General features: G+C 49.1%; 10 protein-coding genes across 10 annotated transcripts; all 10 read left to right on the forward strand.

The window, feature by feature from the left end:
• Nucleotides 1–147: 147 nt before the first annotated feature.
• TEOVI_000827400 (uncharacterized protein) lies at nucleotides 148–510 on the forward strand (the record flags this gene model as incomplete). The annotated part of the gene is made up of 1 exon (XM_067221819.1): nucleotides 148–510. The coding sequence occupies one exon, from the start codon at nucleotides 148–150 to the stop codon at nucleotides 508–510; it is 363 nt and encodes a 120-aa protein (XP_067077920.1).
• A 266-nt stretch (nucleotides 511–776) lies between these two features.
• TEOVI_000827500 (ADP-ribosylation factor-like 2, arl2) lies at nucleotides 777–1337 on the forward strand (the record flags this gene model as incomplete). The annotated part of the gene is made up of 1 exon (XM_067221820.1): nucleotides 777–1337. One exon carries the CDS (start codon nucleotides 777–779, stop codon nucleotides 1335–1337), a length of 561 nt encoding a protein of 186 aa, XP_067077921.1.
• A 264-nt stretch (nucleotides 1338–1601) lies between these two features.
• On the forward strand, nucleotides 1602–3014 carry TEOVI_000827600 (uncharacterized protein; the record flags this gene model as incomplete). Its single annotated transcript, XM_067221821.1, has 1 exon — nucleotides 1602–3014. The coding sequence occupies one exon, from the start codon at nucleotides 1602–1604 to the stop codon at nucleotides 3012–3014; it is 1413 nt and encodes a 470-aa protein (XP_067077922.1).
• Nucleotides 3015–3513: 499 nt separating this feature from the next.
• Nucleotides 3514–4065, forward strand: TEOVI_000827700 (coatomer subunit zeta, putative; the record flags this gene model as incomplete). Its single annotated transcript, XM_067221822.1, has 1 exon — nucleotides 3514–4065. One exon carries the CDS (start codon nucleotides 3514–3516, stop codon nucleotides 4063–4065), a length of 552 nt encoding a protein of 183 aa, XP_067077923.1.
• A 404-nt stretch (nucleotides 4066–4469) lies between these two features.
• On the forward strand, nucleotides 4470–5075 carry TEOVI_000827800 (ubiquinol-cytochrome c reductase complex 14kD subunit, putative; the record flags this gene model as incomplete). The annotated part of the gene is made up of 1 exon (XM_067221823.1): nucleotides 4470–5075. The coding sequence occupies one exon, from the start codon at nucleotides 4470–4472 to the stop codon at nucleotides 5073–5075; it is 606 nt and encodes a 201-aa protein (XP_067077924.1).
• A 615-nt stretch (nucleotides 5076–5690) lies between these two features.
• On the forward strand, nucleotides 5691–6518 carry TEOVI_000827900 (uncharacterized protein; the record flags this gene model as incomplete). The annotated part of the gene is made up of 1 exon (XM_067221824.1): nucleotides 5691–6518. One exon carries the CDS (start codon nucleotides 5691–5693, stop codon nucleotides 6516–6518), a length of 828 nt encoding a protein of 275 aa, XP_067077925.1.
• A 437-nt stretch (nucleotides 6519–6955) lies between these two features.
• Nucleotides 6956–8755, forward strand: TEOVI_000828000 (Trk system potassium uptake protein; the record flags this gene model as incomplete). Its single annotated transcript, XM_067221825.1, has 1 exon — nucleotides 6956–8755. The coding sequence occupies one exon, from the start codon at nucleotides 6956–6958 to the stop codon at nucleotides 8753–8755; it is 1800 nt and encodes a 599-aa protein (XP_067077926.1).
• Nucleotides 8756–9243: 488 nt separating this feature from the next.
• TEOVI_000828100 (prohibitin 2, putative) lies at nucleotides 9244–10131 on the forward strand (the record flags this gene model as incomplete). Its single annotated transcript, XM_067221826.1, has 1 exon — nucleotides 9244–10131. The coding sequence occupies one exon, from the start codon at nucleotides 9244–9246 to the stop codon at nucleotides 10129–10131; it is 888 nt and encodes a 295-aa protein (XP_067077927.1).
• A 446-nt stretch (nucleotides 10132–10577) lies between these two features.
• On the forward strand, nucleotides 10578–12569 carry TEOVI_000828200 (uncharacterized protein; the record flags this gene model as incomplete). Its single annotated transcript, XM_067221827.1, has 1 exon — nucleotides 10578–12569. The coding sequence occupies one exon, from the start codon at nucleotides 10578–10580 to the stop codon at nucleotides 12567–12569; it is 1992 nt and encodes a 663-aa protein (XP_067077928.1).
• Nucleotides 12570–13465: 896 nt separating this feature from the next.
• On the forward strand, nucleotides 13466–14572 carry TEOVI_000828300 (2-oxoisovalerate dehydrogenase beta subunit, mitochondrial precursor, putative; the record flags this gene model as incomplete). Its single annotated transcript, XM_067221828.1, has 1 exon — nucleotides 13466–14572. One exon carries the CDS (start codon nucleotides 13466–13468, stop codon nucleotides 14570–14572), a length of 1107 nt encoding a protein of 368 aa, XP_067077929.1.
• Nucleotides 14573–15061: the final 489 nt, after the last annotated feature.

Genomic DNA, 15061 nt, shown 5'->3' on the forward strand with positions numbered 1-15061 from the left:
TTAATTCAACGACTCTTCATTCCTCTAGTCCCTTCCCTGTGGTGGGGCTACTCGGGCTACTTCCTGTGTGATTTCCGTTTGCCATAGTTTCGTTCCCTCTTTGATTTCTTTTATGTAGTTTTTAGGCATTAATATTGATCCAAAGCGATGATGAGAAACTCCCGGTTTCTGTTGGTCGTATGTAACAAGGCTCCCGCGAGACCTGGTCCCATGCTCTATGGATGGGGTCGCACCGAGCAAAAGAGGCGGCTTGAGTACGAGTCGGTGGAATCTAAGTACCACAAACGGGAGTTCAACAAGAACTGGGACCTTGCCGGCGTAGAGCAGAGGTATACGGACTTCATGGTTGTGCGGACGTACTTTTCTATTGGCTCCCGTTGGGGCACCTGGGTGTATAACATGCTTCAGTTCTACGTTCTCGCGTTTCTCCCCATATTTGCGTTCATGCACACGCTACACAAAAATGTAGAGTGGTACGACGAGCGCATCCGGCACGCAGCTTGGTGGTAAATGAGGAAAAAGCCCTCTATGTAGGAAATTAGGATCGGCGGCCGATGTTAGAAGGTAATGGGGTTACTATTAGGAACCACTTTTTTAGTTTTTATCGCACGCTAAAGGACGACAATCGTTTTGTCTTATTGCTTACCCTCGTTTTGTTCCTTTTTTCTCCCTTTCGAGGAATGTCCATCCTTACCCCACTTCCAAATAGTTGGGTGTCGTTGCTTCGCCTCAAAATCTCCACCCCCTGATCTTTCTTAGGTGTAGTGCGAGGTAGTATGGGTTTACTATCGATCATCCGCAAAACGAAGCGGAAAGAGCGCGAGATGCGCATTCTGATGCTTGGATTAGACAACGCAGGGAAGACGACGTGTGTGAAGAAGTTTTGTGGTAAAGACACGAGTTCGATTAGTCCGACACTTGGGTTCCAAATCACCGCCTTCTCCCTAAATGGGTGCACATTGAACATATGGGATGTTGGTGGTCAGCAGTCACTCCGCAGTTACTGGCGAAATTACTTCGAGAGCACTGATGGGTTAATATGGGTGGTGGATAGCAACGACGTTGCTCGTTTGGATGACTGCAGGCGAGAACTCCACACACTATTACAGGAAGAACGGCTTGCCGGCGCTAGCCTGCTTATCCTTCTAAACAAACAGGATCTATCAGGTGCCCTTCCTCCCGGAGAGATTGAACGACACCTTGGAATTGACATTATCCGCAAGGGAAAACGACACGTTTATCTGTGCGCGTGTAGTGCGAAGACAGGTGCTGGCCTGTTGCAGGGAATGGAGTGGATTGTACAGGATGTATCCAGTAGAATGTATTTTGCGGGGTAGGAATCCACAAATACTTGATGCAGGTATAAGTACGCGCGGTTGGTTTATTCAGGGTTTTTCTCCTTTCCCTTCTCACACCCCGTGTTTTTGTTGTTCAAAAGGGCCCCGATGCCCATACGTGGTATAGCCCCTAATTCTAATATAATTTTGTTAATTGCAGCTGTGTAGTCAATCCCGCTCTAATATCCTTTTTAACTGATTTTATAGCTTTGTTTGGAGGAAAGGAAAAGGAAAAGTGGAAGAGGCAGCGGCTATTGAGAAACCATGGATTGGGTATTTTTTCTCATGGCGGCCTTGGCGGCCCTTATGGTGTTCGGACTCATCATCCATCTTGTGTCGATTTTCAGTTCTGAGGGTGACAACAACGATGGTTTCTTCGGGAAGCTGATCATCGTGGTGTCCTTCACGCTTGTCTCCTACAACTTACTTATGCTCCCATACAGTGTTGCAGCTTTGCAGTATGCAGCACTCATCCCTGAGTCCAAATCGAATGTGCTGTTGCTGTGGACCATTGTTGCTGTCGCCTTGGTGATTTTTGGTCTTGTTATATGCCCTTTTGTGCTGGTGTACCATGAGGTCGGGAATCACAATAACTCGAATGCTTGGAAGAGAGTGTGCGTGTCTGTAGCTATGACGTTGTTGGTTGTGGTACTTGCCTCATCTGCATTTTACTGCGGATGGCATTTTGCCGGGTATGCCAACGTCGGATACACGGCGTATTCCACATCAATTCAACCCGTCACAAGCTTCGAGTCTATCAAGGAGTTCAGTGATCAGTCGCAAGGGGAATCACTCCGTCTTCAGGTGTCGCTTTTCGTTTATCTTATTGCGTTGCTGTGTGCTGCTGGATGGATACCTCTGTGCACCTTTGGTGGTATAGGACTAGTAGCCGTCCCGCAGGAGTTCTTGCTGTACTTCCGTGATCGACCAAGGCCCATCACTGCTTCCGAATACGCCTACCGACGGGATGAAGTTGCGAGGGAGTCACAGCGCCTTATTGATAAGGGAAGAATGATTGAAGAAACAAGCGCCGAGCATTCGTATGGTGGACACGCCAGAAAAGTGCTGGCGTTCAGGCAAGCCGTGAGGGAGTTAGAGGCATACCATACAACGTTAGAAATTTCTTACCACCAACAAGGGGGCAAAGTGTTGCAGGGCTATCTATGCCTCTTGGCCGGCTTAGTTTTTACGTTTCTATCGATAAGGTGGATTCTATATATAACGTTGAGCAATGTCTCAGACACGCATCCGATGTATGGTGGAATGCTTCGCCAACTAAGTGACACTTCATTAACACTGTGTGTAACCGTGTACAGCTGTTTTGCGTTCTACTTACTTTGCTGCACAATAAAAGGCTGCATTAAACTCGGAGGAAACCTGGCTTTGTACCACATCTACCCTGTGGAGGTTAGCAAGACGCTTACCACATCATTCCTGTTCAATGCTATACTTTGCATAATTACTTCTTCCGCTGTGCTGAATCTTTGCGCGGACAGTTTTCCTGTGTACGCTGTGAACAGTGATGTAAGTGTGCTGTTTTCAGTGTTCGTGGCGAATCTTGCTGTAGTGAAATATGTGGTGAGTTACACACCATATTTTCTTGTTGTTGTTTCATGCCTTGCGTTGATGTGGCTGATCGTCTCCCCCAGGAGGTACGCTAGAGTCAGTCGGTGGTAAAAGCATGGCAAGGTTCTCCATCTTTTTTTCTTCAGTCTTTTGCTTGGAGGATGAATGAATGTGAATGGGAACGGATTGGTGTGTCAGTGGGTGTAGTCACCAAACTGTTTTGCTTTTCTCACTTCCTTCCCCTTTTTATCTTGTTATGCCGATATGCATTCCTCTGTGCATAGTGCACCATTTGTTCCTTGCTTCCCAACCTTTCGCCGTGCAACCACGCGATGACGCTAACTTCAACACTACCGTGGGTCATGGCAAAGTGGTAACGAACAAAGGAGGAACGAAGTGAACCGAAAGTTTATACATGATGATGGAATGCAGTATCCCCCGACATGAACTTTATTTTTTTTATAGCTCTCTCATTTTTACTTTTTGTTGTGTTTACTTCTTTTCGTCTTTCTCTGCTTTTCGTGAATCAGTCGGAAAGAAATTTGCTCACATCTATAGGTGCTTTGAAGCAGGGTCATCTCCCAGGTTCCCACTGCGACGAGCTGCAAGTATGGAGTACATGCATCATATTCAGGGCGTGGTCGTCCTCAATGACTCAGGTAACCGCGTATTTGTCAAGTATTATCTCAACGAAGATATGAAAGCACGTGGTGTGCTGACAACGTTAGAAAAACAACGCGCCTTGGAACGCGTTATATATGACGCCGTTTCGGCGCCCAAACGCAATTGGGCGGCATCAAAGGACGGAGACATCGTGCTTCACGATGTTCACAGTATACTGTTCCATGTTTGGGGCAGTATAACGTTCGCAATTGTTGGTGACATTAAGGAAAATGAAATGGTTATGCACACCGTTCTTCGATGCATTGTTGACGCCCTGCAGCGGATACTGAAAACGCAAGACATCACTCACAAAGGTATATTGGAGAAATACGATGCGCTTGTACTGGCAGTGGACGAGGTAATAGACGACGGCATTGTTCTTGAGACGTCCGCACAGAACGTTGCTGATGATGTCGCACCATTCATGGCGGATGCCGAGACCGATACGGCTCGTTCGGCGCTCAGCAAGGTCAACGAATACCTTAAGGAGAATCTTTAAGGATGGTTTTAGGACATACTCTCATAAAAGGGCGCAGCAAAGAAGGTGCCGAGAAGTTCGTGTGGGGTATCGCAGTTGGGTTGTTCCCACTTGCAACAGTCCTTGTTTGGCCAACGAAACGAAAGCACGGGTACTGGTGCGTGAATAAATGATTGGTAAAAATGCGACGTCATTACTGAAGTGAGCTTTTTATCCGCCCTCCCCACACACACCTTCCTGCTATCATCATTTTTATTGGCATATCGTCCTCTCCCGTAGCTTCTATTGGTCTCGCCAAGCATTCATTTCTATCCGTTGTTGCGATACCTTTTTTTTCTCGGACACATTCAGGGACATCCGCTAGACACGTGTAAGGAAGCAAAAACAGGCAGAGAAGCGTGTAGGTGCGGTTGGAAGGCGGAAAAATGCGGTCAACAGCTCCTCTTTTCATGGCCCAGGGCATTTGGGCAGGGTTCCGCTACTACCTTGGTCACTTCTTTTACCCCAACATGTACAGGGAGTATCTCTCAGTCCAGAACGCCCACAAAATTGAGCGGGCGCTGCGCATCCAAACTGCCATCAAAGCAAACAGGGTGGACTATCGTGCCCTACTTGCTCTTCCTGTGACGGACCATGCGCATCCATACAAAATGGAATACCCTTGGGAGAAGGTCATTAACACGGACAAAAGTAAACTTAGTGGGTACGGAAAGTGGTACGCTAGCAAAATTATGTGTTTCTACGAAGGCCTGCAATACCATAAATATGGCTGCCTTCAGGATGATCTCATCAATGCACATGGCTGGTGGAACCGTGCTGCCCGTACCCGCGCCCCACAGGACAAAATCGTACACGGAGACCGCCGTGTGATGAGGGCCCGTGTGCTTCGCGACAAATACATTTATGAGCCGAAGAGCCGCTGGGTACACCCAATCGACAACGTGGCATACTTCGGTCCGTACGTAATGATGGTGTGTGACGAGTGGGAGGAAAAGTGGGGATTTTTCGCGGGGCAGGAGGTAGAGTACTGATAGCAGCTCCATTGGTGGTATATAGGGGTGGGGCATGCCGATGGTGGTAGAAGTGTGGGCGAGAAGAAAAATAATGAGGGTCACTGGTGACGGTGGTGTCGGATTACTTCTTCCCCCCTCCCCCCTCAATTGCCCTTTTCCCCTACTGCATCGGTGATTACTGATGAAAGTTAGGAATTTAGGAGGTCCACGTATTGTGAACCGAAATGTGGGTTGATTGATGTTATGGTATGTTATGTTATTTTTTTCGTTACTTACTCACATGTAACTATCGCTATCGATATTAATACACATGCATATTATTTTTTTTGTTATATTGAATGGAGTTGGGAGTTTGGGTGGGTAAATAATATTTGTCAAAGTTGCGTAGGCTCCCTCGACGGATGTCTACACGCCGTTGGTGCGTCCCGTGACCGGACTGATCTTCCCTTACCTTTGTTCTTGTATTCGTTCCTTTCGTCACCTTATTCTTTTTCCCACTTTCCGCACCTTAAGCCCCACAGTCCTGTTATTGCTTATAGCGTAGTATCACGTTTTCCACATTCAAGGTGTGGACAGAGCTGAGGAATCGAGATATATTCGTAGGAGAGAGAGATAGGGCGGAGGAGCGTCTCGATGCAGAAGCTTGCTGATCGCGACGAAATTGCCCTTGCGGTGACAAGCGACGCGTATTCGGTGTCTGGTTTGATCGAGCAGGACAGACAGTACAACATCGCATGTAGAAACCTCCGGCGACTGGACCAGCTCGAAAAGGATCAGGAGTACGAGTGGAAGGCGTTTAACGACTCCAAAAAGCAGTGGCTTCGACGTGCGAGACTAAAGACTGCCATGAGTGACATTGTACAAACGGAGCACCTTCACCGCAAGTACAATGATATATGCAGTGCGCACAAGGAGGAACTGGAGTCGTACAGATTGGCGACACGAAAGGATGTGTTGCGCCAACCCGTTGCGATGTCATCGCTTTCGGTGGCCGTGCGCACCTTGGGGGATCGTCTTATGCGAGCCAACCTTACCGGTAGTGCGTTGGATATGCAAAACATGTACGACACGCTACAACAGGAAGAAAGGGAAGAGGCGGTGAACCGCAAACATGAAACTATTGAACGAAAGGTCGCAAAAAAGAAACATCTCCTGGACGAAAAGGAAGCTTCAGCTTATAGGAAGGTGCTTCTTGCGGAACGTTTGGGCAAACGGCGTGGAGAAGAAAATATGCAGGCTCTCGCCGCGAACCTAGAACACAAAGAGGATCAGATGGCTTCAGCACATTTTAGACAGAGAATCGCACCCTATTTTCCATTAGTGAAGGGCCGCGCGTTTGGCAGGGTACAGAAGCATGTGGCTTCGCGCGGCACACAGCTAAAAACGAGCTTGAATAAGGGCCATTTCCACGTACCCTCACTTTGTGGTCTCTACGGGGGCCTCCTGGAGGTGGAACAGTGAAGTTTTTCCAAATAAAAGGCGAGTATCCGTTGGTTTCCACCCCCCCCCCCAAAGTATGTAAAAAAAATTGTAACCATTATTTTCATCTCTTTTACTCAACGAAGCGCGAAAGGGACGGGGAGAGAAGGGCATCGTCTATGTAACCATTGCAGAGCTCGCTTCCTTTTAGAACGTTGAGTCCAATTTATCCATTAACAGTGCGGCATATCTTTGTGCAGTTTTCTTTCCACGGAGCATGTGATTCGTGGATGCTTCCCTTGACAGAAGGCCGTTTTTTTTTGTTGCAATCGCGCAGCTACTGATGCCTGTTCTTATCGGCAGCAACGCCCGAACCCACCAACTCTACTTCCCTCTTGTATCGCTGTGCGCGGTAAATGCCCGCGCGTACGCGTAGCGTTTACATGTAAAAGACGTTTGCCCCACCCTTACCACGCGATATGGCCAGTCAAGGAGAAACGGTTTCTTCTCCGATCTGTGTATCAAACAGGATCGCATCAACTGGTCTTGTAGGTTTGGAGGTGGGCGCCACTTCACCCGTGAGGGACCGGGCACACCAGGGCGGTGCGCATGTGAGGTTGGACCGAGGACTCAGGGAGTGTGAGGATGCTGGTGAGGTTCCTTGCTTTAACACTCGGATTGGGGCGAAGACCACTCTGTCGGCCATATCGGAACTACTTGAGTTGAAAACCGATGCTGGACTCTCCCTCACAGAAGCACAGGAGTGTCTTGTTCGGCGGATCAACTTTATAAGGAGGCATTACATCTATTTGCATGCAGCATATATAATGCTGATTGCTCTTACTGGGGCCACTGCGCTATGTTACACCGAGGACAATCTGGCCTTCGTCGACGCCCTGTTCGCAGCAATGTCTGCCGTGTGCTGCTGTGGGCTGAGCACTGTGGAGGTTGCAGAATGGAAAGCGGAAACGCATGCCTTCCTCCACGTAATGATGCTGGCAGGTGGGGCGATCTTAACAAGTGCCTACCAACCCCTGCTCCGGTTGTGGGCGGTTAGTAAACTCTGCCCGATGCTCGAAGGAGACACAAAGGATTCTGATGGTGGAAACGCGCTTGGAGGCAATTACCTGAGTAAATCAATGCGGTTGTGGTACGCGTCCGCATTGTGTGTCGTCACGACGCTTATGTATGTGATCCTCGTGCACATAAGCCTAGCGTTCTTTCTCGGAATGTTCAATCGATCAAATTTGAGGGTTCCCGATGTTGTTCTGCTGGCGGTTGCCTCCTTTCATGGCGCTATCTTTTCTCCCATGGAGCCCTATGTCGATGACCCGGCAGTTGTAGCGGTGGCCAGCGTCGGCTGTGCACTGGGGTTTACGATGTTTCCCGTGCTGCTGCGCTGTTTCCTGCGCATGGAGTGGTTTTTCTTCAGCGGTGTGAAACGGCTTTTTTCCAGCTTCAGACAGACGTCAACTGTACGACAACGAAGTCTCTTTCCTGCGGATAATGGTGAGGAGGCGGCGCTCCTCGGTTGCGTTGACGTGCCACTGAAGAAAGGTGCTAAGGAAGGCGAGTTCGAAGGTGGAGTTAAGGGATACAGCACGTGGGACAGGGCTTTCTGCGACATCTTAAAAAGCAAGCAACCCGCGTCGATGCACACATTTTTGTTCGACCTGAGGGAGACTGTCTACTTGGGCGTTGCTTGGGTGGTCATCACAGTTATAGCGGCGGCCCCCTTTTGGTTTCAGCAGTGGAGTGGCGATGGCCTACTGGCTCCATATTCAGCACCATACAAAGTGTTTCTTGCTCTCTGCCAGGCTGCTATCGTTCGGTTTGGTGGTGCATCTTTTCTATCGTGCTTGGACTACAGTGACTCTCACATTGCGATTACGATAATGGCGATGTATGTGCCTCCCATACCTGTTCCGACGTATCGTGTCTATAAGAAATGGAAGTCGGTTCCTCTTGCGTACGCCATCAGACCATTCACCTCGCGCAAATTTTGGTTATTTGTTGCCGTATTTTGTATTCTTATCTTTGAGGAGGAGTGGCCAGATGGTCCGGACGCTCCTTACTACGACATGATAACCCGAACAATGTTTGAGGTTGTGAGTGCCTTCTCGGGTTGTGGATTATCACTTCCTCCACGGTGGTCAGCACTCTCTTTTAGTGGGACACTGGGTGTTTTCAGTAAACTCGTGATAGTGGCGGTAATGTTTGCTGGCCGCCACTATACTGTGGATTTCAGCATTGATATTGGTTTCAATTCGCTGCCGTGAGTTCTGTGGCTTTTGATCAGAACGATGCAAGTCGATTTGACGACGTTTAAAAAAGCTACATGAATTGTGTGCCCCTTTCCTGCATCAAAATTCGAAGTGAGGGGCGAATAACCCTACTCGCAAAGAGGCTGCACCTGTGCCGCGTTACACTGGTACTGGTGGCTGGTTGTCTTTGTGTTGTCGTGCATCCTGTGCCTCTCGCTATTCCTGCCGTTTGTAAAAAGAAATACTTCACGCTTAGGAGGATATCTTGTAGGCGTTTTCACAGTGCAGATCTTTCCTGTGCTCTCGATTCCCGACTCGCCACACACTCACTGTTTATTCTCAGTACTCTTTCAGTTATTCTTTTCGCCACGAGTGCATCACTAACCAGTTTAGTAAATAAAGCAGAGGTGAAAAGTGGTAAGATTGTTACGTGAGCGCCCCCGTGAAGAAACAAGGAAGGTTGTAGTGTCATATTTTATCGGTTCCTAATATATATTTTTGGTATGTCCCGGGCACCTCCACCACCGGACTTTTCACGAATTGCTGCTGAAATCCGCAAGAGGTTGGGTAATTTTGGTGATATCGCAGGGCTTACAGCTCTGGTCGGTTTTGGGGGATTGGTTTGTGCAGGTTTGTACAAATCCATTTACTTCGTTGATGGCGGCTGCTGCGCGGTCAAGTTTAATGCCATCACAGGTCTGAAAAACCGAACGTACGGCGAGGGAGCCAACTTCGCCATCCCGTTTCTTGAAACTCCTGTTGTGTTCGATATCCGAAATAAGCCAACAGAAGTGCTGACTGCAACTGGGAGTCGTGACCTGCAGACGGTCAACTTGGCTGTACGTGTCCTCTACCAGCCGCACGTGAGCGCCCTCCCCGACATATACCGTAACGTTGGAATGGAATATGCAGAAACTGTGTTGCCATCGCTGGTGAACGAGATTATTCGCGCCGTAATAGCACAGTTCAACGCCTCGGATTTGCTGGTGAAGCGCCCGGAGGTGAGCAACCGGATTGGGGTAATGTTGGCCGAACGTGCCAAGCGGTTTCATATTGACATTACGGATGTCTCCATTACCCAAATGAGTTTTGGTAAGGAATACACGAGTGCTGTAGAGGCGAAACAGGTCGCCCAGCAGATGGCGGAACGAGCGAAGTGGCGTGTTGAACAAGCGGAACAGGAAAAGGAAGGCGCAATTTTGTTGGCGAAGGGTGAAGCGGAGGCGGCCAAGCTTATTGGAATGGCCGTGCAGAAGAACCCAGCCTTTATTACGCTGCGAAGCCTTGAGGCGTCCAGGACTATTGCCGATCTCATGCGACAGAAGGGGTCTGGAAGCTTCTACATCGACAGTGATACCTTGTCTCTGAACACCCAAACTATTGGACATTAGAGGGCATCTTTAGGAACTTCGGTTTGCGCATGCGTTTGGTGAATCTTAGCGGAACTGCTTCCACTCCTCTTAGCAATGAGTAGGTTGTCAATGACTCCTTTTGTCTTTCTTCGGCGTGCGTGGTATTGTTTCGTATGGGTGGAGGCTGGATGGCGAGATCGGTAAAAACCTACCACACATCGTGGAAACTCTGTTAACAGCTAAAAGGGTTGTGTTTTTCTCACTTGTGGATGACGGGCAAAGCAAACCAAAAACACTTTCAGTATTAACGACATTCATGCACTTACTTATCCGCTTGTTTGTGCCTTCCTATCCGTATGTACCGCCGCTAACTGCCGCACTTTTCATAGACTTATCTATTATTATTATTGCCGTGCTCCTGAACGTTTTCCGCACAAAATAAGCTAGTAGCGCTTTGTCAGAGTTGCTTAGATACATTATAGGCCATGAAACCGCGAGACCTATGGGAACTTATGGTGGAGATCCTCGGTCCGTGCCTAAACAAGTCTGATACGCGCGACACGGACGTTATTGTGGATGAAACGCTTATGACATGTAGTACACTGGAGGATGGGCAGGAAGCCCTAGTACGCGACGCCGTGTCAGGCACCCTTCATTTTGAGAAAGTGTGTGAAGGGATGTTGAGAGGTTTTTGTGATTACTGCCGGCGAACCAATTTAGACAGATGCTCCATGTACCTTATCGCGTATTTTGTGGTGTTTCGGTACGAAAAAGTAGGAGGTCACAATCTACGGGAAATGTTCTATCGCAGCACTACTACAAATATTCTCGTGGATTACTTGGAGTACATGACCGACCCGGAGGGTGTCACGGAACACTCGTGTGGTTACTGGAACGCGCATTATGATTCTTCCTTTGTTGAAAACTTTGTTTGTCACACACTGCAAGATGTGGCGACCCAAGTGCGCCAAGATATTGTCGAGTGGTTGCAGGCGAAAGTCCCTGGTGGCGTGGTGCCAGTACGTGAGTCGACGGAGGAGGATGTGTGTAAGAGGCTTTTATCCACCGCGAAACCAGCTTCCACTGTCAAAGCTCCACCTTCATCGCTCTGGGAAGTTAAACCTCCGACGCTTCCACCAGCGGAGGTAAGAGAAATGATGTTCACTATCCCTGAGGAGCGGCCGCCGCGTATCGACTGTTCAAAACCGCCAACGGCCGCAGTGCTTCCTCGCAAGACTCCGACGGTGCCCATTGGGTTTAGTTTCATGCAACGGCGCCCGCTTTCCTCTTTTAGAAAGAAGATACAGGAGCGAGGGGAAGCTGGAGCTGCAGCCGCATCCTCAGAACTTCGACCACCCGAAGTGAAGGTGGTGACGGATAAGCCAGTTGAAGTACGCCCGACTGCTGGCACTATACGGAGGGAGGCGTTGTTGTATATTAAAAGAGAGGAAGAAAGGAAACGTGCATTGAAAGAAGTGGAGGTGAGTCTTCATGACGCTCGAGAATACGATGACTGGAGGGAGAGGGAAAGGAAGAAAGAAGAGCAGGAACAAGCTGAAGAGGTCGTTAGGCGCAAGGAAAAAATTAAGCAAATCGCTGAAAGTGCAACAGAAAAGCGAAAAGCAATTGAAGAAGCGAAGAAAGCTATGACTCAGAAGTGTAGGTCGGAAAAACTCTCGCTAGAGGAAGCCTATGCCGCTCAGAAAGAATTTTACAAAACCTACCAACAGGGCATTGTGGAGGAAAGAAAGAAGGAGAATTTAGAAAAGCGTGAGAGGGCTTTGAAGCGCATGAACAGAGCTCGGTTCTCCGCTGCTGCGCGTGTGCGAGATGAAAGGGAGAGGCTCAAGGAGGAGGCAAACGAGGAACAAGAAAGGATAAGGGAAGAACGGCTCGCCATCATTCAGGAGATGCAGGCGCTGCGAGAACGAAACCGCCAGCGGAAGGAAGAGCAGGCACAAATGAATTTTGAGAGTCGCGAGGTGCCTTCCCACTCTTATGTGAGTCATACGATGACTGATCGCGAACTAAGGGAAGAATTGAGTCGGTTAAAGGTAGAAAACGCTCATCTTGAGGAGGAGCGGCGGGCTCAACTTCGGGCCGCGAGGCAAAAGGAGCGTGAAAAATTGGAGGCGTTGCTGCTGATGTGTGCCAAACGACGTCAAAATGTGCGGCGCGCGCGCGTTGAGGAAATCGCGATCAAGAAGGCACAGAGGGCCGCTCTCGAGGAGGCACAGAACGATGAAGCACAGAAGAAGGCTCAAGCCACATGTGATATGCTAAAGCAAAAGAGGAACAACAAACGGGCAGAACATTTGGCGTTTGCAAGGGAAGACCGGATGCGGCAAAACAAACTAGTTCTCCTCGCAAAAGATGCACACACTGTTGAGGAGAACCGCTGGAAACAGCAGGAACTTGGCGTCGTAAATAGAATTACACTGAACCAGAACAAGAGACTTTACTCTATGCAGGCGTAGACCCACAACCCTTTTTGTGTAAAGAGCATTGGCCCATGTAGATGGGGAGCACTGCCATCCGGAGTGCATATGTATTACTTTTTAAAAGAAAAAACAAGAAAACACCGCTAGACTTTCTCCCCGTCTTTCATATGTATTTATTGTTATTATTATTGCGCACTACTCACCACATCTATTTTGCCCTCCCCCTCCCCCCTCCTTCAGATGATATTAGATCGTTGTAAAGAGGTAAACCGAAGTTGCAAACTTTTCGTTGCAGGGTCGATGTTGATGTGCTAGAGGCGGAGACACGGCGTTGCCCCTTTGGTCGCTTGGAACAAAGTGTGGGAGGGCACGCGCATCCTCAGCGCTTTTTGAATTTTTTGCTTGATGTGCCAACCAACGCAACATTTCGTTGAGCCTTTGCGGAAAGGTATTGAACAATTCGGTGGAGGGTTGCGATGTTTGTTTGAGCGGTGTTGGAAATGACAGTTAGTGGCGCATGCAGTGACGGGAGCTTTTTTTTGGGGGGGGGGTGTAGGGACTGTGCAAGAAGAGGGGAATTGTGGAGTCATGTTTCGGGGGTATTACTGCGGTGTTAGTGTCTCAGAAGGGGCGTCGGCCACGCATTTTTACTTCGCAGATGCTTGCACACATTGGTATAATCATCCCCGGAGGAATCCAGTAGCTGTGTTCAGCGTGTTTCTTCGTCAGAAGTTTTTTTCTTCTTTTGCGTCGTCAGTCGCCGCAGGTTTTGTAAGCGGTGATGCAGTTGCAACCAAAAGAAAACCACTTTAACGTAACTGAAGCTGTGTAGTCCGCATGCTTAACTTCCATTTGTGTGTGCACATAGATCAACACTTCACCGCTGGGGTTATTTGTTGTTTGTTGAGTTTGTAGGAAGGCAACCCCGTGGTATGAGGCGGTGGGCCAGTTACACTTGCTTCGGTGCCATCACGATGCGGCTCCCCATTCCTAAGTTGGCGGAAAGGCATATGCACTCACCGGCGTCTCTGACGTGTCGAAAGGGAGTCCCTACAAGCACGACCGCGGCGGTGGAAATGACTTACTTCCAGGCAATCAACTCTGCGCTCGATCTTTCACTTTTGCGCGACCCGAAGACGGTGCTGTTCGGGGAAGACGTCTCATTCGGTGGTGTATTCCGTTGCTCACTTGGCTTGGCTAAGAAGTATGGTTCTAAAAGGGTCTTTGACTCACCGCTTTCCGAGCAAGGCATAGTTGGCTTCGCAATTGGAATGGCTGCCGTTGGATGGAAACCAATTGCAGAGGTGCAGTTCGCAGATTACATATTTCCGGCTTTCGACCAAATTGTTAACGAGGCCGCAAAGATGCGCTTCCGCTCAGGAGGTCAGTTCTCCTGTGGTGGGCTCGTGGTGCGCTCTCCGTGCTCAGCTGTGGGGCATGGAGGGCTTTATCACTCCCAAAGTGTGGAGGGTTATTTTAACCACTGTGCCGGTGTCAAGATTGTTATGCCCTCCACTCCATCGGAAGCGAAGGGGTTATTGCTGCAATGTGTTGAGGAGGAGGATCCGTGTATCTTCTTTGAACCAAAGCTCCTGTACCGCTCCGCGGTGGAACTTGTTGAGCCATCGTATTACACAATACCGCTGGGAACCGGTCGGATTGTCCGGGAGGGGAAGGATGTGACTATTGTCACGTATGGAACACAAGTTGCGGTTGCTTCGAAGGCGGCTCAGCGTGCGGAAAAGGAGGGCATCTCGGTGGAGGTTATTGACCTTCGGTCATTAAAACCATGGGATCGAGAGATGGTGGCGCAGTCCGTTCGGAAGACTGGTCGGGCAATCGTGACGCACGAAGCCCCTAAAACTAGTGGTTTTGGTGCGGAGCTTATCTCCAGCATCGTCGAGGACTGTTTTCTTTCACTGGAGGCGCCCCCGAAGCGTGTGTGTGGGTTAGACACGCCTCACCCGTTACATGAGCAGTTGTATTTACCGAATGAGGCGAAAGTATACGAGGCAGTGAAGGAAGTGATCGCGTTCTAGGCAATATCGACATTCGTACATTTTATTTTTTTTGAGGGATTTACCAGTGACTACCGTGCGTTGTCAATGTATCTGTTTTTCCATACATATCGCTGTACCTCCTGTGTGGCAGTAGAACGGGTATCAGTGAAGCTTCGGAAAAAATAAAACGTTTACAAACAACCCGAAGCAGAGGTGGTACGGGTTCACACGTGGATCCTGTGGTCACAACCAAATGTCAGTTTACTCAGCTCGCCTCTGTTTGTCCTTTTTATCTTTACTTGCGCCAACTGGCAATCTGGGGTAGTTGCAGAGAACTCTACTTCCTAGGAGGATTTCCGGTGTGTGGGGAAGTGATGTCTGCTCGGGTGGTTTCGTAACAAGGATGCGGCTGTTGTTTGGATCACGGCGTCCCTGTCGCTCCAACGGTGCAGCGGTTACCCGCTCTTGGACCGATGCTCAAAAAATAAAAAGCCAGGACGGAGAGGAACCGTTGGTCGCTTGAGCTGC

This window comes from Trypanosoma equiperdum (assembly GCF_001457755.1).
Source record: "Trypanosoma equiperdum strain OVI genome assembly, contig: ctg_1498, whole genome shotgun sequence".
Taxonomy (NCBI): Eukaryota; Euglenozoa; class Kinetoplastea; order Trypanosomatida; family Trypanosomatidae; genus Trypanosoma; species Trypanosoma equiperdum.